General features: G+C 46.9%; 1 protein-coding gene across 1 annotated transcript in view; it reads right to left on the bottom strand.

The window, feature by feature from the left end:
• Positions 1-23,591, bottom strand: part of FAT2 (FAT atypical cadherin 2) — a 44,512-nt gene extending 20,921 nt beyond the window's left edge. Inside the window, 10 exon segments of the mRNA XM_010002130.1 lie at positions 1,559-5,611; positions 6,613-6,823; positions 7,241-7,516; positions 8,451-8,608; positions 11,056-11,266; positions 11,923-12,234; positions 13,072-13,133; positions 19,651-19,965; positions 20,404-20,618; positions 20,620-23,591. Of these exon segments, the coding sequence (XP_010000432.1) occupies positions 1,559-5,611; positions 6,613-6,823; positions 7,241-7,516; positions 8,451-8,608; positions 11,056-11,266; positions 11,923-12,234; positions 13,072-13,133; positions 19,651-19,965; positions 20,404-20,618; positions 20,620-23,591 (8,785 nt within the window).
• Positions 23,592-25,466: the final 1,875 nt, after the last annotated feature.

Raw genomic sequence — 25,466 nt, 5'->3', positions numbered from 1 at the left:
GCTGAACCCACGCCGCTGGGGGAGAGGAGGGAGCACGTTGGGTAATGGGAGGCACTGAGCAGAGCTGGCTGCAGGGCTTGTTTGTGTCAGACTCTGAAGGGCCTTGCACAGCCAGGTAAGTTAAATTAACTCTCTGCTTTCATTTGCACCGTAGTGATGAATCAGGAGGCACAAAGGGGCCTTTTCTAGCCCTTCTGACTCTGTGCAACTCCAGACGTTGCTCAGCTTTAGTTTCCATGTGTTTGATAATTAATGTGCATGTGGACAAGGGAAGCTGGGCTCTGTGCTCACCTCCTTCCTTTAGCTGTAGCTCTCTCTCCACTGCAGCTGTATCTATGTGTTTAGGGGTAGAATCTGACCTGTGCTTGTAAGTACAAAGCAGAGAGAACATCTGCTATTCACCACTAACATAAGGGTGCATTCCCTCAGGTTTACAGTCGTTGGAAGTCACTACTACCTTTAAGATGGCAGAAATGTGAATACATAAATGGATTTAAACTTTCCTCCCAAAGGCTTGCAAATACCTGGGCATGCCATAAACCAATTGAAAGCACCAGCATTCCTCCCCTGTTTTGGATGGTTACAACAATAGATAACAGGCTGCAGCACGATCCAGCTAAGTGTTTTGACCCTGAAGGGTCCTTGTTTGAGTTTGAACAAATATTTTAATTGGAAGTATCTGTTCCAGGTCTGAGAAAGACCCTTTGGGGTCAAAAAGCACTGTAAAATCAAGCTTCTACTTGTGCAGATGCGCAACAAACATTCCAGTACAGGTTTTTTGTTGTTTTATGGCAGTGGTTATTTTTAGTTGGCAAAAAAATTAATTTCAGGGTTGCAAGAGTCATCCTGAGCATATCTAGTTAGCAAACCCCTCGCTAAGATTGACATGACAGTCTCAAATATCCACCAGCCTGCAGAGTGATTCACTGCAGGCTTCTGAGGTCCACTTGCTTGTTAATTCAAGGTGGCCTCATAGGAAGCACATTTAATATCAGAAAGTTATATGCATCTTATGGGTATCTATGCAGTTATTAAAAATGCCAACAGGTTACACATATGTGTGATGTGTAAACTGACTGCACTGTGGGCAGGAGAAAAAGCTGGGCCAAAGAACTTGAATACAGACACAGTATTTATGTGAGAAAAATCTTCCTTCCTGCTGTACCACTGCTTCTGTCCTTCCAAGAGATATTACAATTACTCTGTCTTAATTATTCCTCTGTTAAGACGGTGTAAATTAATAATTCTGAAATACTGTGTAATTATTTATATATATTATTTAATTTCAAATAAACAGGGTGAGTCAGTGGTGAGATAGTTACTATGATGATAATTCCACCCACTGCACTGAGTTATAAAGAGTTTTGGATACCCAAGACTCATCTAACTGAAGAGTCCAGCCCATGGCAGAGCTTGGGCTTCATCTCCTGCTTCTGATCAGACTGTCAGGATACAGTTATTTCTGTATTAATGTGCTGTAGGACAAGGTATCAAGTCCTCAGTTTAAGATAACACTATATTCTTGCTCACTGAGGATGTAAAGTCAGGAAAAACTCACCAGTTATGTAGCACGTGACCCGCCGGTTCTGCTCAGAGATGTCGGCATCGATGGTGCTCAGGGTGACAACCACCTGCCCTGGCTCTGCGTTCTCAATTACTGACCCCTTATAGAAATCTGAGGTGAACTGTGGAGCATTATCATTTTCATCAGAGACAGTGACCTCCACCAGGGTTTGGGAAGACAGCTGGACTTTTCTGCCATGGTCAGTGGCCACCACATAGAACCGATAAATCTCCTGAGCTTCGCAGTCCAGTTCCTTCAGTGTGGTGATCCACCCACTCTCACCATCGATGGTGAACAGTCCTCGGAGGTTGCCAGATTCTGCTTCCAGACTGTAAGTCACCTGTCCATCAGTTCCCATGTCCTGGTCATTAGCTGTCACTTGAATGACTGTGGTTCCTGATGGCATGTTCTCCATGACAAAGGCTTTGTAGGGATCTGCCTCAAAAACAGGCCTGTTGTCATTGACATCCTGCACTTGGATGTTCACAGAGACCAGAGACACCAGTTCAGTCTCCTGATGCACGCAGAGAGCCATAACATCAATCTGGTACCACTTAGTAGTCTCATGATCCATGGCCTTGTTGATTTTCAAAACTCCTGTTTGTTCATCCAGTGTGAACACCTCATCCTTGTTGCTTTCTGTAGTGGCTCCTTTTACCAGGCTGTATATGATGGGATCCTCTGAAAAAGCTTTGACTGACCCTATTTCTGATCCCTCTGGAAGATCCTCAGATGCAGAGAATGTATAAAGAGGCTCAGAAAACCTTGGCAATGTCACCTCCCTGGGGACAATCTGAAGATTCACAGGGACAAGGGAGTTCCAGTGAGGGGGTCTGCCATCCTCAGCTTTCACCTTGAAGTTAAAGGCTCTGTTTTCCAAACCAACAAGGCTCTCCTTGACCTTAACGACCCCAGTGGCAGCATTGATCTCAACAAGATCTTCTTCCACATCTTCCACGGAGTCAACAGAGTAAACGACATCTGCATTTGCACCTTCATCAGCATCGTAGGCCAGAACCTGGATGACAGGGGAGCCTTTGCTTACGTTGGACTGGATGGACAGTGTGTACTCAGAAGCTTTGAACTGAGGTGGGTTGTCATTCTCATCTGTAAGGATTATTTTGACAGTGCAAAATGCCACCTTCCCACCCCCGTCCTTGGCCATGACTTTGATGGCAATGACTCGTTCTGTTGAATTTTCCCTGTCCAGTTTTTGCAGTGTGGCAATACGGCCTTTATTGTCTATGGAGAACTTCTCATGGGCAAGTTTATTTATGATGGTGTAGTCTATGGTGCCATATGGGCCACCATCCGGGTCAATAGCCAGCAGCTCAATGACTTTGGTACCTATCTCAGCATTTTCTGCCAGCTCTGCCTCATACATATTCTGCTGAAAAGAGGGGCTGTATTTGTTGGCATTTGTGGTGTTGATATAGACAGGCACCGTGCTCTTGAAAACCCCATCTGAAGCAGAAACTCTGAGGTTGTAAGATGGCTCCAAGTCCTTTTTGCAGCGGTTGAACATGGATATTATTCCAGAGGTGCTGTTGATAGTGAAATGCCTGTTGTCATTGCCTGAGAGGATCACGTATTCCAGCCGGGTGGTGTCCCCACTATCGGGGTCCAGGGCCTGGACTTTTATCACGATGTGCCCACACGTGGCCATTTCGCTTACCTTGGCTTCATACTGAAGCTGGCTGAACTCAGGGGGGTTGTCATTGATGTCTGTCACATCTATGATTACCAGGGCATCACTGCTAAGTGGGGGTATCCCATGATCTGCAGCTCTCACTTTGATGCGAAACTGTTGATTTTTTTCATAATCAAGTGCTTGAGCTGTTGTTATCTGCCCCGTGCTGGCATCAACACTAAAGAACTTGGCAGCATCTGAACCATCATCCAAGATCTGATAGGAGACCACATTGTTTCTGCCTGAATCCTTGTCAGAAGCAAAGAGCTGGACAACAGGGGTCTGTGCTGGCAAACTCTCCGAGACAGACGCTGTGTAGATGATCTGAGAAAATATAGGGGGATTGTCATTAATGTCCTCTACCTCCACTTCTACTCTGGCTTCTGAAAAGGATCCCACTGCTGTGTCTGTGGCTCTAACAGTGAACGCGTGCTTTGTTTCTACCTCATAGTCCAACTGGCCTGTGACAGTGAGGACCCCAGTTTTGAAGTCGGTGTTGAACAGCTTCAGGGAGTCTTCCTCCATGATGTTGTAGATGAGGCGCAAACCTTCAGGGCTGCGAGCCTGGATGTGGAGGATGGGTGTGTACAGGGGGATGTTTTCTGGCACCTTCACTCGGTAGTACAGACTTTGGAACAAAGGGTTGGATTTGTTCCTCACGCTGATCACAACCTCCTCTTCAGCACGGAGGGGAGGCTCCCCTTTGTCCTTAGCAATCACTCGGAGGTTGTATTTATTTAAAGCTTGATAATCAAGAGGCTTTTTAAGTGAGATGTCTCCTAGGTAGGGGTCAATCCTAAAGTATTTGTAGTCCTCTGCAAATGAGTAGGTGATGGCTCCGTTATCCCCTATGTCTTTGTCTGTTGCTGACACCTGAAAAAGAACATCACCTGGTTCTGTGCCATCCTGCACCGAGGTGTAATACGGCACATTCTCAAACTGTGGTGGGTTGTCGTTGACATCCTCTACATAAACCTTGACTGTGGCCTGGGACACTCTTGGAGGTTTCCTGTTGTCCTTCACCTCCACAGCTACCTCGTGCACGTCTTGTGCTTCGCGGTCAAATTTCACACCCTTGGTCTGGAGTACTCCAGATGCCTGGATCATTTTGAATCTTTCCTTTCCATTCAAAAGTGAATAGAAAAGTGGTTCATTTAACTGATATCCCTTCACCCCAAGAATGGTGAGAGTCTTCTCATCTGTAGAGTTCTCCATCACAGTTGCTGTATATAGATCTTGATCAAATTTTAAGCCAGTACCTCGTGCTTGAGTGAAATTTAGCTTAACCAGAGCTGTGCTCTTGTACAAGCCATCACCAGCTCTGACCGTGAGCTCACGGTGTCTCCCCAGGCCAGTAGCATTAAGAATGGAGATGAGACCTGTGAGGGGATGAATATAGAAAGCATTATCAAGGTTCCCTTCCACCACGCTGTAGGTCACCTCTGAATCTGCGTCTTTTGCCTGCACTGACAAAAGCTCCATCCCTGGGTGGGCAGGTAGTAAGACCAAAAGCTCGTAAGTGTCTTTGAAGAAGACTGGAGGTGAATCGTTCACATCTTTCACATGGATTGTGACCTTGGCTGGCTTGGATGCAAATAAGCTGGGACTTCCACTGTCATGCACGTGTACACTGAAGTGGAACACTGGGGTGAGCTCATAGTCTATATCAGCACGACTTGTAAGTGTCCCTGTGCTGGGATCTACTGTGAAATATTGCAGTGCCTCTGGTTCCAAAATCTCATAGACCAGCAGAGCGTTGGAATCTTGGTCAGCATCTGTTGCGTGGGTCACCAGAGGAGCATTGCTTTCATCCAGAACCATGCTATGTGATGGAGCATTTTCCATGATCCAGCCAATGAAGGAAGGCTTAACAAAGATGGGCACATTGTCATTCTCATCTATGACATAGATAAGTACCGTTGTGTCCATAAATGCTCCAGCCATGTTGGTGCCACGGACTTTCAACTGGTAAAAAGCTACCTGCTCAAAGTCTAAGCTCTTCTGGGTGGAAATCAGGCCTGACTGATAGTTCATGGAGAACACTCCATCTCCATTTCCATCTTTTATTTCATAGCTGACAGGTGACAAGCTTGTGGCTGAAACCTGGATGAGAGGAGAGCCAACAGCAGTGGATTCACTGATCTCTGTGATGTATTCAGCCTCTGGGAATTTTGGAGGGGTTTGATCAGAGGGTCTAATGTGGATGTGCACTGTGGCAGAATCTTTCAACTGGAGGAAACCCTGATCTTCTGCCTTCACAATAAGAGTAAATCTCTCCTGCCTGGATGGGTCCAGTTTCTGGGCAACTGTAATAATTCCAGAATATGGGTCGATGCTGAAGAAACCTTCCCCATTGCCTGCAAGAAGAAATTACAAAGTGAAGAACAAAGACACCCAATTGGTTTTGGTTTTCTGAGCCTCTTCTCCATAGATGAGCCTGATTTCAGACCTAATTAAAATCTGTTTTTTTCCACTAGGAGACAACAATCTTCATTAATTTCTAAATGATTTTCATTCGAAGAACAATTAACCCATTGAGATCTACAAGCTAACTTTTAAATCAATCAAAATGTAAATTATAGATAAACACCCTTCTAATTTGAGTGTATTTAGTGGTGGTAGAGCATATGCTTGAAGCTTTTGCCTTGTTTGCAGAATATGGTAACACAGACTATACTAGTTGCTTCAAGCCCCATCATGCTTATAATTACCAATACTTCAGGAGCAATTAAATTCCTCAGTCCTTGATGTAAATTGCAGTGAGAAAGATGGAGCAAAGGATGGCTTGTCTCCTGCAAAGAATTTACCTGCTAAATAAGCAGCGTGGCACAGCCATAAATATTCAGGTTTTAACCTCTAGAGTGAACAAAAAAATACTTGCCCACTGAGCTTGTATGACCCAAAAAGACCATCATCTAATGCTGAGAGGGTGCTCACCTTCCTCAAGGATTTATTTATTGGTAGAACTGGTGGAAGTAATGATGACTTCTGTGGGAGTACTTCTGCCTAACAACTGGACTAGAATCTCTCCCTCAGTTCCCATGGATGGGAAGAGAAGATTTTAAGTTGTTCTTACTCTTCCAATCTCATTTTTTCTTAGACCAGTGACTCAACACTGAATTGTCTTCCTATGGAAGGATGCTTCTTCCATAATATGGAAATTTCCCTAATATGGAAATGACCTGCTTGCTCTAGATTTTTTTCTGGATAGGAAATAAAATCACGTTTTAGCAATGCACAGCCAGTTACTGGTTTTTAGCAAGAGCTGGAGAAAGCTGGTCAACTCTCTGGCCACTAGCTAGAGCATGGCAATGCAGGGATGTTTGTGGCCTAAACTGCCTTGTTGCATGGCTCTCACCTGCCTGAAGGGAGTAGTGGATCTCAGCATTGGCTCCTTGGTCCCGATCAAGAGCTCTGACTTGTATAACCTCTGTGCCCACCACTGCTGAATCCAGCACTTCTGCTTCATAATGGATGCTGCTGAACTGTGGAGGGTGAAGGTTGCAGTTCTCCACATGGATGATGACCCGAACAAAGTTCCTCTTGATGGGCACCTCCTGGTCTCGTACCTGAATGACAGGAGAAGAGAAGGTATGGTCACATCTGGCAGCCTTTTCTGAACCAGGCTTCCACGTAGCTCTTCAGGACTCAGAGAGGATGTCATGTTTCTGTAGCACCAACCCCTTAGGTGGGAAGGAGCCTGTAAGGTTCAGCCCCAAAACTTGAAACCAAACAATAAATATCCACTGTGCTTTCTTTTACAAGAATCCAGTGGCCCTTGGATGAAATGAGCAAGTTAGAAGAAAGCAGGGTGTTGCCCAGATTTATCCAGGATGGTTATTTAGTAAAGGTTAACACCCTGCTTTCCTCTTCCCTGTTGCTCTAGACAAATCTTCCCACAAAGTCAAGAACTAGTCTGGATTTCTCCAGTGACCCATATAACCCAGAGAAGCTGATGGGCTCAGCAGGGTTTGTCTGGGACTCACCATCACTGTTAGGGTGTGTTGTGGCATGAGGTGAGAACTGAAGCCTTCTGCTGTTGTGAGGGCCCCGCTGCTTGGATCCAACTGGAAAAGTCTTGTGCTTCTGGGGTCCATGCTGCCATGGATGGTGTAGATGAGACCCTTGCCTTTGTCCTTGTCTGTTGCACTGACTTGAAGGATTTTCCTTCCTGAGGGGGTGTCTTCAGGAATCCGCATCTCATAATGGCTCTCCAGGAACTGGGGACGGTGCTGGTTGATGTCAATCACGTGGATAAATGCCTGGGTGGGGACACAGCACAGTGAGGGCAGCAGAGATGAGGAGCAATCTGATTTATGCAGCCATGTAAAATCTCAGCTACCAACCCCTCTTGGGTGTAGCAATGCTCTGAGCCCTACAACCATTACAGCTCTCCACCCCCTGGGGCTTTGCCATCCATGGGACTGGCAGGCCTTTTGTCCTTCTCCCCAAGGAGCTTCTGTGTCTTCCCTCAGTGATTTTCAGTTTGCTTCCTCTCTTTGGTCTCCTATCCTGACTGTCCTGATCTCCTCAGATGAAGTGTTGATTGCATCTTAGGAAGTCCCAGATAAGTGTAATAATTTGCTTCCTATAGCAAAGCTAAACATGCCATGGGTGTGTTGCACAAGCAGGTTTTTTGACATCTGATACTGGCCTTGAGTGCCAAAATAAATGTAGGGATGAGATGCAAGGTGTCAGGGAATGCACACCAGGCAAGGTGGGGCTTTGTTTGTTTATTTGGAGCAATACTTGAAGATAGCTGAGATAGGTTGGTGACCGTTAGCACTGTGTTCCACAGGAATGGTTGGTGTTCATCACTCATCATCCCCCACAAACTTCCACAGTGAGTTTCCCATGATAAGTGACATTGATGGGTGACTCACGTTCTAGGTCTTCCTGTGCAGCGAAGGTTGGGTTTTTGGAGGCTTCTTATGTGTGGAGAAAATGACTGGTGAAAGATCAAGCCCTGAATACCACTCCTGGGGGCAGGTGAAGATGGGTAAATCTCAGCAGCCATTTTAACTGGGGCTCAGGGATGAGCTGCAGAGCAGAGTGTCTCAAGGAAAGACTTGGGCCACTGTGCAATGTAAGGTGACAGTGTAAGGAGGTTTTTGTGTCTGGTCCCTGATCCAGAGCTCAGAGGAGTCAGAAGAAAGACCCCTTTTGGCATATGCTCCCTCTAGATGGGGTTTCTACTAAAGAAAAAAGCATTACCTGGGTTTTGATGGTAGTGGACCCATCAGTGACTTCTACTGTCAGGTTATAGCTTGACTTCTTCCTCGCATCAAGGGCTCTTGCAATGACCATGCTGCCTGTGCTCTTTTCTATGTCAAAGTCCATGTCATCATCACCGCCTGGGGCAGGGGAGAGATGGGAAAATGAATGAGGGCCAGCTACAGTTAGATTTCTGTCTGAAGAAAACTGCAGGTACCAGGAGCCTCTGCAGGGGAAGGGACTCCAGGAGCTGCCTGGAGATCCAAAGGATGAGGATCTCCCCTCCAGACACCTCACACAAACCACACAAGGGGCTCATGCCCAGCCACAGATAGGTGGCATGACAGGCAATATACCTTCAATGGGGATGTGTAGGCACTCACTCTAGCTGCACCTCTTTGGCCACAGTTAGATAGGGGACAGTGCCATGGGTGAGGTTGCCCCCAGATCCAGAAACTAAATACAGAATGTGATAAATGGACAGAGGAGACAGGGAGGACATTGAGAAGCTGGACAAAAAAGCAGTCACAGATGGTGACAAAGGATTGCAAGAGGAAAGATGGAGGGAATTAGAGAAAATAAGGGGGAGGAGAGGAGAAAGGATGCAAGCATGCATATGATGTCCTGGCTTGATTTGCAACAGGCACATTTGAGCATTGATTTATTTGCACAAGGTCTCCAGCTATGCAGCATTGTGGACTTAGCATGGATCAGGGACCTGCAGGGCTGGACAATGCTCTTGCTGGCTTCCAACTCAAGGTCACACTGTGGGCATATCAGCAGTGGTCTTCATTGCCACAGTTGGGAGCCTGTGAGCTACCTGAAGAAGCCCAAGAGTTGAACAGTTGGGGAGGCAGACGGTGCTTCCAGGGTGAGCAGAGCCTGTTGCCTCCAACCCAGATGGCTGCGGAGCGCGGGGAACAGCAGGCCTGAGCAGCTCAGCAGCACAAGGCTGTTCCTCACCCCTCTGCTGCTCAGCTCTGGCGCGGCAGCTCCTTCCTCATGCCTGGCTTGCTGGTGGCCTGTTAGCTCTTTATCACCTGTGAAACACCACTATGCTGGGCTGAGATACAGAGAGGTACAAGTAGTTTTCTGAAATGTATCCCAGGTCTCAACTTCTCCCTTTCCAGCTACTCAATGCTCTGGATTCTGCTTTGTTCTCTTACCAGCTGGGAAAATCTTGGCTGGTGGTTAAATTACATCTCTTCCCTTGCAGGAGAAATGCAGTGGTTGCCAACCATCTGGACTACCACTTTCCTACTGGGAAGGAGACAGAAAGAAGCAGAGAGAGAGGACAAGAGAGATTCATGGATGCTTTTCCCTGAGAAAAGAGAGAAAGGCTCCCTTTGCAAGGTGCCAGTGGGAAAGATGAAGCACAGGAGAGGAAAGAGATGAAGAAAGGTGCTGCTTTGTCAGAGTTTTTGCAGACACCATCAGCCTCAGTGACAGAGCTTTTGTGAACTGGGAAAGGTGAGTTTTTGATGAGGTGCTGGAGGCTTCCCATCTCTGCATCACTTGCTTGGTTGCCAGCTACTGTGATGCTTTGCTTCCCTGGGAAAGAAAGTGAAATCCTGTCCTTTTCCACCAGCACAGAAACCAAAAGAGCCCCGAGTAGCACTTGATGCACTAGGAACTAGCAAAGAAGAGGTCAAGCACTCAGCAGGGACACGATGGGGCAGCAGTCAGAGGAACAGACTGTTAATTCTGCAAACCCAGGCAGACATTGCCAATGCCAGAAAGCCTTGCACTGATGTTGTCTGCTCCTCGTAGTGTTGTATCTCTTGTTGCTGAACTATTCATACACAATTATCCCTGCCCTAACACAGTAATGGGAAAAACTATTCAGTCGCCCAATTAAGGCTTTGTCTGATGAGGACAAGCCCTACGGGCAGTGCCAGGGAAAGGCTGTGTGAGGCAGATTGGGGCACCACTTCAAAACACCGAATTACATGAGCACAACTGGCGCTCGTTCGCAGGACCAGTTCTGCGCACACACTGCCTGATGAGTCCCCCGGGGTGACAGCCACATCCCCTCTGCCCTAGCACCCTATATATTGGAGGAGGCCCTACAGCTTCTTCGTATTTCATGTCTAAATAATCCCTGGGATGCTGTGAGGAAAGGAGAGCCCCAGCAGTTAGGTCAGGCCAGCTCTTTGGGGAATCCTTCCCTCTCGACTCCCTATTGAGACTGCGGGCTTAGCAGGGAGGGAGAGACAGGGGGGTGTCTGCAAGACCCAGCCAGACACCTGGATCCTCCCAGGTTGTTTCCCCACAACCAACAATGTCACTCAGTTCCCAGGAGAAGCTGGAACTGGCATGCCCTGCCTTTCATGCGACATCGGAGAACACCTCAAACATGGGCAAGTCCCAGAATGTCATTAAAAAAAGTGTGTTAGGTAATTGCACTTGGACAGGCAGCTTTGTCTATGACTATTTAAGCCATTTGGTGTCTGTGAGAAAGCTTTCCCTGTAGCTCACCTCCACCTAAAGCAAACAACTTCATTAGCTCAGGCATGCGAGTGAAGCCCAGGCAGTTGGGGTGAGGGCTCCCAGACACCACTGCTCTGGTTTAATGTCTGTGTCTCACCTGTGATATTAAACCACACTTGGCTGGGGCCCATCTCAGTGCTGATCACTCCCACCATGTGGTTCACAGGATCTGTTTCCATCACGGCAAAGTTGTAGTGGGGCTCATCGAAAGCGAGCGGCTCTGAGGAGGGGCTGGGCCGGGCGACCCAGCTGATGTGAAGCCTGACGTGGGAGGAAAGGGGTGGGCTGCCACCATCTGTGGCCTTCACCTGCCGGGAAACACACATGGAGTCAGGGAGAAGGGTGGTTTAGCCCACAGGAGCCTCATGGGAAGCTGTTTCCCCCACCCACTGGGAGTTTCAGGTCTGAGTGCACCCCAAATCCCACAGAACAAATCTTGACCCCATGGCTTGTACTCTGGCTGCTTCTGAGGTAGAGCCGCACAACCCAGTTTCCTCTTGACCATCAAGCAAATCAGTCAAGCTCAATCCACAGCAGAAACTGAGGTCACAAGACTCCTTGCAGGGATCCACAGAAAGGTGGGAGAGCTTTAAATCCATACCCAAGCCTCATGGCCTGTCAGGCTGCCAAATGGAGGTACCACTGCAACCCATACACTGCTCAGGTTTGGGTCCACATCCATATGGGATTGTGGATCATTGTGTTCATCTCTGAGACTGTGTTGGACAGTTAATTTTACATTTATCCTCCATTTTTAATGTTTTTTTACCTTCTGCATTTCCCATAATTACCCCCCAGTTTCTTTTCCTGTAACGCAAGTCTGTCTCATTCAAGCTCTCCTCCCACTGCTACATCTTCTCCATCCTTTTCCTTCTCTCATCTTTTCTGTTTCTGCAGCCTTTCCCCTCTTTTCCTCTCCACCCATCTCTTCCCATTGCCTCTCGCTGTTTCCCTCTCTCCTCACCGTGAGTATGTTGTATTCGGAGGCAGGAAAAGCCTTCCTGGAGAAAACCACGCCAGTTGTGGGGTTGATGGTGAATATCCCCTCCTCCTCCTCCTCGATGGTGTAGGTGATCTGGCTGTTCTGGCCCTGGTCACGGTCGGAGGCGATCAGCCTGTAGACCGGCCGTGGTGTCTCTGAGACATCTCTCTCCGGGAGCTGCACCATGAAGAGCTTGTGAGGGAAACTGGGAGGGTTGTCATTGGCATCCAGGACTTGTATCACGACCCTGCTGGTGGACTTCAGGGCTGGCTCTCCATTGTCAGAAACAGCCACCTGCCAGCAAGAAAAGGGAGCAGGTGACAGAGATCTTTATCATGACCTAGGGCCAGGTCCACCATCAGGATCCTTTGTCCTGATGGGCGGTGACTAAACCAGGGGGTTTGGGTGCATCTGCATTTGTATCTCAGCATTTTCAGGAGCATTGCTCCTCTCTGCAGGGTAAAACCTGGAGGCTGTGGCAGTGTGCAAGGCTTGTGCACGGACCAGGAGATGTGTCTGCAGGGCTCCTGCTGGTGGTTGCTCTGGGCAGTGGGTGAGGTGGGCATTAAGGGTCACACAACCACAATTGTTTGTATTGCAATTGCTTGGAAAGTTATCACCCATCCCCACCTCGCTGTGCCTGTGCACACCCCCAGGGTGCTGCATCCCAGAGAGAACTGGATTATCCTCAATCACCCTGAGAGACAGAAACCCCTGAAGAAGATCCCTCTGATGTAGATACACTTGGCTCAGAGCACCTCAGGATGGGAGCCAGTAACACGTGGCCATGCACCAATTTCTGATACAATGAGATAAACAAGGGTGGATTTCTCTGGCTTCCTATTTCCCCTATAATTTCTTATCCATTCTGCTAGAGGACCATTCCAGTCCTTTTCCTGCATTCCCAGCTTCCAGAACAGGCCTTTTACTTCAGTGTTCAGTAAGGAAACAACCCCAGAGTACTGCTGCAGCTGTCTCTTAGGGCAACACACACCATTTAATTAAGTTTCCCAGCAGTTGGGAGCTGATGAGATGAGATACTTTCTCTGTGCTCCAACTTGCATGGAAAGCTCTTTGAGGACTTAATACACTTGTAGGTAAATAAACCTAATTACAATCATCATTACCCACCTCTAGGATATGTTCAGCCTTGTATTCTCGATCCAGCTGCCGTGAAGTTGTAGAAATCAGACCTGCCAAGAAAAAAAGCCCTTTGAGCTCCACAACTCAGTGTCCAAGGAAAGCCAGGGCTGATCAAACACAGGGGTGCTCCACGGCAGCAACTCCCAGCCTGTTTCAGGTTCTTTTGTGATCAGAGGAGAAAGGCAGATACCCCCAGAGGGCCGGTTGTCCCCTTCCAGTGTGAATCCCTGTGTGGAGGTGCTGGTCTCACTCCTCTGATTAGGAAACCATGGAGGGGGGGGAACACCCCCAAGATGTCTACAGCAGTTGAAGGTTGTCAAGGCATTTGCTGAGAAAGGCTGCAGGACCGTGAAAAAACTTCTCTTATGCCTCTAAGTAAGAAACATTCTGCATGTGCTGGCACAGCTTTGGCCTCTTAACAAGTCTTGACTCCTGTTCTCCCTGGGCTGAACCTTGCTCTTTGTAATTTACAGTGTTTTGACAAAAGATTGTCTTCTGCCTTGGGAAATACCCTCTATTCTACCACTAGAACAAATGCATTCAGGCTAAAAATAAGTCAGTAATAATGTTGGTGTATTGTTTAAGCCTTGCTGAGAGACAGAATGAATCCTCTAACAATTGCAAGATTTGAGGGATTTCTAAAAAATACACCCTAGTTTAACCACAGGGAATAGGTTGGATGCAGGAGGGAGGAACTCTGGCTGTAATAAACTAGAGTTTAAACAAAATCATCATAATTGCCTCTTTTTGGCCTGTCAGTGACTAAGCTGAGTAGATGCAAGTGTGGAAAGGATGGAGTTGAGGTGTGTGTTTCCACATCTAGCTTGATAATAGTCCTTATCAGGTGCCTTGATTATTCACTTTTGGAAAAAAGCAGCTCTGGACCATTTCACAGCTGCTTTATCGATGATGGAAACTGTAGATATAATGCATGAGTTTCTGGCAGCCACCCAGTGACACCTGGGAGTGTTTTTGCCCATTCCCCACACCTCCAGCTCCCAGCGGTCGCTGTGGTTGTGGTGTTCGCTCCTCACAATGGGAAGTCCCCCTTCCTCACACAACCAAAGGGCAGGTGAATTTTCCTGGCCACCTAAGCAGTGTTCCATGGTCCTGCAGCCCTGGGAGGTGCTTTGCAGGGGAGGCAGCACGTGTTTCCAGCAGTGTGAACACATGCACTTGTACACCCTGAACGACTTGCAAACCAGAGCTGTGTGAACCGTTCTCAACTCTCATCTCTGGTCCGAAGCCCAAAAGTTTTAATTAATAGTATTGCTTTCAGTTGTATCATACTTTGGTGTATTGCTGTCTGAGCATGAGAGGCAAGACACAGTTCAAATGGCTGCAGGAAACATTGGGCAGCTGAAGGAGGGAGCAGGGAGCAGCTGCTTGGAACAAGATTATTGTTAACTGTTTCCACTTGTTCTCTGGGATTATTCGTATTTGGCACCAGCAGCTCCACTAAATATTTATTTGATGCCTTTACAATCATAAATCAACACTCCTTAATGTGTTATGACAAGGTTATTTGAAAGACTATTTGAAAGTGTATGTAATGCATTTTTTTTTTCTCCTCCCTAATCTTCCTTTTGACATCTTGGCAGGTGAAGAGGACTCAGCAGTGGTCTAAGTACACTGGCTGAGGAGTTTCTGAACCTTTCCCAGGCTCACAGGAGGCTGTAGGGCTAAAATAGCAGCAAAACTCTTGATATGCCTGGAAATGGGGCCTAAGGAAGGAGCTACAGCAGCAGTCCACTGAGATCTCTGGTGCTTCTGCCCACATTGTCAATAGGTTGGCTGGGACAGGGGAGCAAAGCCTAAAACTCCAGTTACCTCAGAGGATGGTTCATAGATTTGGCCTAACAAGCCCATAGGACACGTGGCTAGAGATAGACAATGGAGCCACCCAACACCTGTGTGCACACTGGGGATATTTCCAGTCTATCAGATTGCAAAATTCAGTTGCAACAGACTAATACCTCATTTACACCAGGCTACTGCATGCCAGCTGATGGAAGGTAACTTAAACCACTCTGAAGTGATTATTTGGATTTGCCTGGCCACACCTTGAAATTCTTTCATGACCTTTCATGATAAAAAAGAAAGGAAACAGGACTGTAGCTGAGCTTTCTAGAGCTGGACAAGAAGGACTGAAGTGAAGGCAGGTGAACTGGAACTTACTGACTGTCTTGAATGTCTGTACCACTGAAGATCATAGAATCACAGAATTGTTTGGCTTGGATGGGACCTTAAAGATCATCTAGTTCCAAGATGCTTAGATCTCCTGGGGAGTGAGAGCTGACTCTCTGTCACAGACTGGTACCGTATCCCAGCTGGGAGTCTTTACTAGACACTCACCAGATGGCATTTTTGGGTTTTGCTTCTTATCTGTTGAGCCACAAGTCTCAAAAGGTTGGCTTCTCCTCCTGACTCCGGGCAAACTCCTTCTGTCCCTCGCCCTGTGCCTTAGTCGTGGCTCCCAGCTCCCCTCTCCAGAGCCAGTTACCACTCTGCCTTGAGATCAGAAAGCTCTTGTGGTTAAGGGTTAGTCCCTTTAATTCCTGTACAGAGCTGTGGTGCTGTGTGGCTGCCAAGATGAACCAATTGCCAGCAGTGTTCACATGGCAGCTGAGCACCCAGAGTCTGGGAGACGGGGATGGGACGTGGTGCTCAAGAGAAGCCAGCTGGAATGAATGCATATTTTTATTTGTTGCTACTTGGTTATACACCCTGTGAAGCCAGAGGGCTAAAATGGAAGTGTTATTAAAGGGGAATTGCCATCAGCTTCATGGACTGGGGAATCAGTTCTTCTGTTCTTTCTGCTGTCCCCTCCAAGTTTAGTTTTCAGAATGAGTGTTCTGTGTGTGTCTGTGTTCACATGCAAGTTATCAGTGCAGTCTCTGCCCCTCTGGAAAACACCAGCTAGCCCTTCCCATGGCACTTAAAATCAAGTGGGTGTCCTTTACTTGTGTTCTTGTATGTGGCCCTGAAGGTTTCTGCTAAGTCCTACAGAGACTGAACAAAACTGTCAAAGGTCCTAATAGCACTTGGTCAATTAGCCAAGCTCTGCATTCACCTGAAGGTCCAGAAATCATCCCTTCTGTTGCTTGCATACAGACAGGCATGAGCTCTGCTCTCACAGCCTATCTACACACTGTCAATAATTCTCCTTCTTGCTGCCTGGAAAGGGAAGAGAGGAAAGCTGGTCGTGTTGGAACAGGAACAGCAGAATTAACAGTGAATTGTTGTCAGGGAATGAAAAATAATAATAACTTCTGCTGGCAGGAGCAGGGCTGGGGTGGAGGTTGCTGGCCCCTGGCCCTCGCTGCAGGGGAGAAAATCTAAGATAGTTAAAATAGCCAGAATCAGGTTTGCAGGCACTGGGACTTTTACAAGAGCCTGACAAGGGAAGAGGTTGTTCTCCTGAAATCCTCTTTCTGTTGTCTCATTGTTTCTTCCATTTCACCTCCTGTCCTCTCTTCTTCTCCTCCTACCACCACCCCTCTTGTTCTGAACCTGCTTTGCTCCACCACCACGCTCAGCTGGACCCTGTGGTATGGTGGCTTGGGGAGCAGCAGTGCAACCACCCCTCAGAATTATAAAGCAGGCTGTGTCTGGATGTCCTTCCATGCAGATAAATACTGGGAACCACAGGCATCCTGGGGAAGCCTGTGGACACTGACACAGCAGGAGAAGGATCAGAAGAACCAGCACTAGATAAGAGCTGGAGATGACTAGTCCAAGGTAGAAGAATTCTCCAAACAGCCTTTTAGTGGAAAGAATAGCTTCATCCTGACTCTTCCTGCCACAGCCTCCCAGTTCCTCCCAGTCCTGTCTGGACTGGAATCTCTCTCACACCAGGCACTGCAAACCCTGCACAAAACAAGGTGAAAACCTTTCCAGCAGAAGAGTACCCCAAGCCCTGCTATCTGCCCATCTCACCATGTATTTTATCTCTCTCTCTCTCTCTGTCTCCCACAAACACAGCTCTGCACCAGCTGCCAGGCTGGGCTGGAGAGATTCCATTGCCCATGGCAGAAAGCTTTCATCTCACTGCACAGTTTTATTCCCTCTTCTCATTACCCTTTCCTTTATTTTCCCTCTTTTTTTCTCCACCCTCTTTAGGGAACTGAGCTGGAAGAGCTTAGAGCCCTTCTATGGTAGTTCAGGGACACTGGAGGAGCCAAGCCCTGATGAGGGACAGTTACCACTGCTGCTTCTGTCTCTTTGCAAGGTCTCAGGAGGAAAAGTCAAGGGGCTTTGCTGGGCATGTCCCCAATGCACAACCTAGGCCTGTGCTGCCATATTGGATCAAATGCAGAACAAGCTGGTTCTGGGAGCAGAAATGGGTAACTTGCAGTAGTGTGGCACTGTGCCCTGAATAATTATCCAGGGCTATTCTGCAGGGTTATTCTGGGTGTCTCTTGTAACAGTAAACTGGGACCTTAGTTCCTACTAGCACACAGGATGAGCACAAGCTTCCTCCTCCTTCCTTTCTGCTAAGAGAGCACCCAGGATGACCACTGGCCTTCTCAGGCTCTGGCTTATTTCAGTGCTGATATGGCTTATCTATTCTTTGAAGACTGTGGGATTGAAGAGGTCTCAATCACAGTCTTCTCCAAATGTAAGAGCCTCCCTTCTCATCTAATGTGGAGGAACTCCTGACACACACAGATTATCCTCTCCTTTGCCAAACTGTGTGACTAGGAGCAGCTCTATGATTTCCTCTTGAAACTTCAATGATTATCACTGAATAATGTGACAAGAGATTCAGCTTCATCACAGATATGCAGCTCTGTCTAGTCAAACTCTTTTGTTGTCACAGGGTTTGGGATTGGCCATGGAAGGAATATTGGCAGGATCTCTTGTATATCAGGAACTGAAATATTTTTGGGTCTTTTTGTGATCACTACTTCTAGGTAGTGAAAGAAGAGGTGAATTTATTGCATCTGAAGAACAAAGAACTTGTCCTAACAAAATGTCCAGAATAAGACTCAGTGCTCATGTAGCATTATAGGCCTCAGAAACTTCCAGTGGTTTCTCCTTTCTCCTGTTCAAATGTTAAGTAGTTTGATTTGCACTGGGATAAACCTTCTCTTGAATACAAACCTGCACTGATGTGAATGACCAGGAACTGAAAGGCCAGCACTTCATCCTCCAGTGCTGCCCTTCCCAGCTGAGACCAAAGATTGTATTTTTTTTCTACCTAACAGAGCAAATATGCTCTCATCTGCAGAATGAAAACATCACAGGGTTGCCAATAAGCTGCCTACAGCCTTGAAGCTTAGAAAAGCTGTGATGTTCCTTCTGGCAGTGGTAGCAGATGACTTCTCTTTAGACAATGTAAGCATAAGAACAGAAACTGCTCAGTTTATGCCAATGTTTGCAGGTAATTATTTCTTCTTTTGGGTGATATGCAAGTAAAATAACGGATAACTGAATCCTCATCAAGCTTGGAAGCAAGTCCTTAAACAACCTCCAGGCTTAGGGTTTAGAGAAGAGACCTCCAGCAACTGTCCATAGGATAAGATCAGCTCATGAGTTTTTTTATAGGACTGACAAACTTATCACTCTTCACATGCAAATTAACTGGCTATAGAGAGAGGTGGATAGGAGATGACTCATAGCCAGGAGAGCCTTTTTTTGGTCTAAGATGAGAACGAAGGCCTTGACTCAGAGGTGAAGTGTCTGATGAGCAAAATGTTCACAATTTGCCAGTGTCACTAGTTTTACCATAAACCAGGGCAGCCTTGGAGCATGGCTGGGTAGAGCTGCACTCATCCCGGGGTAAAAGTTTTGCCTACAGCACAGAGAAGGCTGAATTTCCTGCATGGGTGCAGGCTGGAGCCCAGCAGATGAGGGTGAACTGCTTTTATCACCTGCAGGAGATCCAAGTCATGCAATTAATCCCCTCCCATAGTCAGGCTCTGTGCCTTCCCTTCCCTCTTCTCCCAGGAGCTGGTGGAGTGAAGGGCTCAGCAGAGTTTTCCTTGCCAGACTGGCCCAATGTCAGCTCTGCTGGGATAGTTTGAGGAAGCTGTTTACACAAAACATCAGTGGGTTTTTGATGGCTCTGAAAGATCTGGTAATTAATCCTCAGATGAAAGATATAGTCTAGGAAGATGGCAGCAGAGGCTTACTACTCTTACTACATGAATAGTAGCAGAGAATGGGAGGAGCCTTTAAATGCAATGGGGTTCATTTTTATTAGTTCTGCCTTGGTCTGTCCCAGGAGCAGGTAGTCACCTCCAGAAGGGCATTTCCTGGCTCAGGCTGTGCAATAGGGCACTTGTTTATAAGGGGGAAGATGAAAAGTAACTGCTTGGTTCTGTTTAGGGCTCTGCAAGTAGCACATTTGTGTCACTCTAAGAGCCATCCACATGCAAATAGTGGCTCCCAGGGTGAGGGTTCCAATCCTCAGCCTCTCCACACAGCATTTGGAGACTAGAACTTTTCCTGCAGAAGGAAGGTGTGACAAAGGCAGCTGTGTGGGCCATTTCTACTGCGTATGTAACATCCTGGGGGCACTTGGAAGCCTCAAAAACAGACACTGAGTGGGGTCAATCTTACCTGTAATGAGGTTTATGGTGAAGAAGCCTTGAGGATTTCCACTTAGGATGTGAAAAGTCAGTTTTCCCTCTGAGCTGGAGTCTGGATCTAAGGCGTCAAGTTGAAGGACAGATGTGTTTGGTGGGGAATTCTCCATCACAGAGGCATAGAAAACAGGTCTGGACATCTGAGGTGGGTTGTCATTGGTATCGGTGACCTCAATATAAATTTCAGTCACAGAAGACAGAGGAACTGTTCCCAGGTCAAGAGCTAGCACTGTCAGCCAGTAATGAGACATTCCCTCTCGGTCAAGTGGTCCTATGGTCCGGATGGTGCCTAGAAGAATGACAGAAAATGCTTGTGAGGAACTCAGAACCCTCTCCCCTCAGTGCTAGACCAGCCTGTGTCTCTAGCCTGCTTCCTGGTCTTTGTTGCAAGTATAAACTGTGGCACCAACCTTGCATGGCTGTGAGATTGTGTGGAAGGTGAGGGCTTGCTTGTGCAGAGGGTAATTCGGTGCACAAGTGAAAGGGAAGACCTCGGTATTTAGGGGGAAAACAAATACTAATTTGCCATTATTTTAAGGAGACAAACCCTGCTTGCTCCTCCCCGGATACAGGGATGCATGTTGCACTTCCCTGCACAGGCAAGAAAGACACGAATGCATGGAACTTAGTAGAATATACAAATGTCCTATTAGGTGAAGAGGTCAGGTTTAAGCTACAGCAGGTAGTTTAAGCCTTTGAGGTACACTTTAAACTAAGCTGTCATTACCTGTGTCCTTTTCAATGTGGAAGACAGACAGGCCAGTGCCCTCTCGGAGGAAATATTGAACCTCTCCATCTTTCCCCCTGTCGATGTCTTTTGCTGTGACCATCATCACTGATGTGCCTTCAGGGCTGTTCTCCTGCACCCAGCCTTTGAAGACAAAGGAGGCAAAGCGTGGTGGGTGCAAGTTCTCGTTGACATCAAGGATGTTCACTTGCAGGTCCACTGTCACTGACCTGCATGGTTAGATTGTAAGAGTCCTTCTTCTCATAGTCCAGGTCCTTCTCCAACCGGAGTGCCCCAGTCAGCTTATCCACATGAAACATCATGTCCTCATCATTAACAAGGCTGTACCTCACCTCACCCCCAGAGCCAGTGTCTGGGTCAAACGCCTCCAGAAACAGGAGGATTGTTCCCACTGGCAGGTCCTCTGGGACCTTCACACTGTTGAGGGCTGGGATGCATTGTGGGGTGTTGTCATTTACATCCTCCAGACTCACAACGAGATCTGAAACAGAGAAGAGCTGGTAGCCTGTTTTGGGCTGGTCTCTAGCTTCGATTTTCAGCACATAGGAAGGCCACATTTCTCTATCCAGGGCTCCTGTAACTGTCACTTCTCCACTGACACTGTTGATGGCAAACTTATCTGTGGGGGTTAGAAGAGAATATTTTATTCTCCCATTGTCATCCTTATCAGCATCTTTTGCTTTCAGTTGAGCTATTGTTGTCCCTGTTGCTACGTCTTCTGGTATCGTCACCCAGTAGGCACCTTGTGGGAATTTAGGAGTGTTATCATTGGTATCCAACACATTCACATCCAAGAGTTTCCAAGATGATTTTTGTGGTGTGCCAAGGTCATACACAGTTATGTTAAGAGTGTAGAAGCTGGTTCTTTCATGATCTAGAGGAGAAAGGACTTGAAGGAGACCCAGTTCCAGGTCAATGCTAAAGCAACTGTCTTCATTTCCATCTGAGATCACATAGACCAGTTTCCCATTAAAACCAGTATCAGGATCAATAGCTGAAAGGTCAGCAATAGTTGAGTTGATGGGAACAGTCTCTATGATATCAACAGATCGTGGAAAGCTGTCATCAAACTTGGGAGCATTATGGTTTATAAGGTGCAAGTTCAGAGATGTTTCATCATCCTGCCTGTGGCCTTGAGACTGAGACTCCATGGAGTGTAAGATAGTTTCTGTCAGTTGTTTCAAGACTCCCGTTTCCTCACACTGCATTTTGACAGGGAGACCTTGGCTGACCACAGTGATGTTTACAGATGTTGGCAAAGCATAGTTCTCTCCATCTGTTGCAGTTATTTTCAAGGAGTAGAAAAGTGGTTGTTCAGGAAGATCTCGCAGAGATATTCTTAAGGATATTACCCCAGAGATGGGATTGAGTTCAAAATGCCTTAACTCGTTGCCAGACTGGATTTCGTACTTGATGTGCTGCAGCTCATCGCTGTCAATTGCAGAGACAGTGGCCACAGGGTTCCCAACAGGAAAGTCCCGTGGGATGGTGCCACTGCAGCTTGCCTTTTCAAAGACAGGAGCATTGTCATTGATGTTGCTCAGCGTGAGGGTCACGTAGACCTCGGTCTCATGGCGGAAGGGTGAGCCCCAGTCTGATGCCCACACGCGCAGATGATACCATCTCTGCATCAACTCATAGTCCATTGACTTGGAGGTGGAAATGATGCCAGAATAGGGGTCAATGACAAAGGGAACCGAGTTCTGGTTGGCTATGGTGTAGGTGACAAAGCCATTGTCTCCTTCATCTTCATCTGTAGCCCTTACTGTTAAGACACTGGTACCAGGAGGAACATTTTCATCAAAGGCCCCATGGTATGAAGACTGGCTAAAACTTGGAGCGTGGTTGTTGCAGTCAGTGACATCAATCACAACAGTTGTGAATGTGTGACCTTTAATGGTTGTGACTTCAAGTACAAAATGAGATTGCTCGTGGAAGTCCATTACTCTGGCTGTAGTTATCAGTCCAGTGTGAGGATTGATTTTAAAGCTTGTGCTGTCAGGAGTAGGTTTCAAAAGATATTTAAGATTTGGGACGGCTGGTGTGATCTTCACCATAACAACTTGGCTTCCAGCTGGGGAAAATTCACTGAGCTGGACCCGGTACACTTCTTTCTCAAATCTGGCAGAGACATACTTGGAGGGAGGTATATGGATAACTCTAATGGGAGAGAGGAGTGGTGGCTTGCTCTTGTCCTTGGCTTGTAGACTGAGGTTGAAACCAAATGGGTAAAGTAGCCAGTTGACCTCTTTGGTTGACACAATCATGAATTCTGTGCTCCCAAAGTAGGATTTGATGGCTTTGAAATGTCTCCCAGGATCTCCATCCACTAAATCAACCGAATCTACCCCTGCTTCTGAGTCACCACTTTCTACAGACAGAATTGCATAGAGAAAGTCTTCAGCTGAGTCAGGTGGTGTCACCTTCACGGAAGAGATAAAGGGGGGTTTCCTGATAGATGGCTCCACTTGGATCATGAGACTAGCCAGGTTCCCAAAGTTATTGCCCTCTGTGATCTTTCTCATTCTGTCCACAGCCAAAACCTGCAGATGGTGCCTGCCCCGATGGGTGCTGTTCAGCCTGCCTGTGGTCATAACGGCTCCCGTGCAGAACGCGGCCTTCTGGCCAGCGTCAGCGTCTGTGGCACTGGCTGTGCTGACCACTGTTTTCAGAGGAGTGTCTTCTCTGATTAATACTTTGTAGGAGGGGGGTGAAAAGAGAGGTTTCAAGTCATTTCTGTCCAGAATGTGGATCAAGACTTTGGCCCAGGCTTCATAAGCAAAGGTGCTCTCTGTGGCCTTGATAATTAACATGTAACTGTCTTTGACCTCCCGGTTTAAAAGTGCTGTGTTGCTGCTCCTGGTTCTTATTCTCAAGAAGCAGAAATCCCCTATCACATGTTCCTCTGTTTTAAAGAGACCAGTGTTGTCTCCAGAGACTATTCTGTATCTGATGTCCCAGTCAGGGTCTGTCTTGTAAATACCCATTTTGACAGAACTCTCCACATAGGTCTTGGGGGCTGAATTCTCATAGATGGTGGCATTGTAGAAGAAGTGGGTGAAGTGCAGAGGGGAAGTCTTGCCTTTCTCACAGCTTGCCTTGTGGACCACACAGTGCATCAGGAAAACAGCAACACTCAGGAAGTGCCTCTTGATAGTGACTTCCATGGTGTGGTGACTCCTTGGGTCCTGCAGAGTTAAAGGAAGAACATTGGTGACTGTTATTAAGGCCAGTCTGTTAGGGGAAAAGTCTCCATGAACTCAGCCTCTCTCCACGCTGACCTTTGGTGAAGTGATTGTTATCTCAGCTCTCCTTCCCTTCTGTCCCAGTGACAGCCTGTCCTCCCACATGCCCATGCTGGCTCAGGCCTGTTCATGTTCTCTCCTTCAGTTTTTGCCCTTGCAGAAGGTAAAATGTAAAAAGCAAAGTTATCACAAAGTTTCATTCTCAAGTCTCACCCTGGCTGCCTCCTCTGTGTTGCCTGAAAGGGCAGATTTCTAGCAAGACACTTTGACCACGTTACCTTCAGCCTTTGAGTAACCTCTCCAGTTCCTCCTTTCTCCCATCAAAGCTGCAAGGTCAGGATTCCTGTGGAGGATCTGCCATCCATGACCACTCACCATCAGCTTCCTTCTCTAGCGACTACCGAACATCTGCAGAAACTATTCATTTCCCCTCCTTGCCCCTTCCTTGAGCTTCTTTGACCTTGTTTGACCTTTGTAGTTTCCTGTCTCCTCCTTTCCATTTATTGTCCTTCCTCAGTTTCCCTTGTCCTGGCTTTCCCCTCCTTTCCCTTCCTTTTGCTTCCCTTACTCTTCTTTCCCCTCCTTTCCTCTCATTTCCCCTCCTTTCCCTTCTTTGCCCTTTCTTAGCCTCCTTTCCCTTCCTCTCCCTTAGACATGAGGAAAAAATTCTTTAGTGTGAGGGTGGTGAGACTCTAGCACAGGTTGCCCAGGGAAGCTGTGGAAGCCCCATCCCTGGAAGTGTTCAAGGACAGAGTGGATGGGGCTTGGAGCAACCTGATCTAGCAGGAAGCGTCCCTGCCCGTGCAGGGGGATTGAAACTAGATGATCTTTAAGGTGCCTTCTAATCCAAACCATTCTGAGATGGTATGATCCACCTGTGTGAACATGGTGTATCAAAGAAGGAATTGGGGAGCACATACGTGATTAACCAGGATGTAACTTTATTAGTGAGCTTTGCAGAGCTTGTTAAAGGATCAAGGCCTGTTCTTTTCAAAAGCAAAGTGTGTGCTGCTGCGTGTGCATTATGGGGTTGAAACCAGGGATAAGCTAAATATAGGTGCATATATTTCCCCTAGATATCCCAGGAGATCTTTATCTGGAACTGTTTCTTCCTCTTTTAAATTTAAATTATATATCAAGTACCTGCCAGTCATTTGGCACATTCCTAATTTAAACAGGGAAGACTTGTTTATCCAGACACTTTTTCAGGACTCATCTATTTAAAAGCCAGAACCAGTTCAATTCCTTAGTCAAGTCAAATGTTGGGAACAAATTATTGAAGCCTAACTAAGTGTCACATTCTCTCACTGAGAAAGCTGATCACAGATAAATACAAAGCTGCAAATTTGATGCTTCCTTCAGATCCCTTTCTCCTTGTTAAACAGATGTCAGCCATCCAGCAGTCTCCCTGGTGTGGTCATTCCTTTTTGAAACAAATGGTCTGAAGCTGAACAGCAGCCTATGCCATTAGGAAGTGAAACTACCAGAATTTGCAGAGAAGCCAAAACAATTTGCATTTGCTTTAACTTACAGAATTTAGACTTTTTTTTTAAAAAAAAATTATTTTAAATTATATCATTTCCCTTGTAGGAAATACAACATAGTTCCAAATGCACAGCAAATGAAAGAAAACCTTGGAGGACAGGGCTTAGGTGATCCAGAAAAGCGTGTGGCTCCTTCTGAGAAGGTGAAAACCATGTTCTTTAAAAACTCTGCTCGTTACTTAACAGTGCTTAAGAGTTCTGCAGCATGTAGGGACTTGCCTGGAGCTGCTCCCTTCCAACATTTTCAACTGCT

The sequence above is a fragment of the Chaetura pelagica genome, unplaced genomic scaffold (genome assembly GCF_000747805.2).
Source record: "Chaetura pelagica isolate M959 unplaced genomic scaffold, ChaPel_1.0 scaffold356, whole genome shotgun sequence".
In the NCBI taxonomy this organism is placed as follows: Eukaryota; Metazoa; Chordata; class Aves; order Apodiformes; family Apodidae; genus Chaetura; species Chaetura pelagica.
Note: the sequence above shows the minus strand (reverse complement) of the source record. Positions and strands in the feature narration are given on the sequence as shown.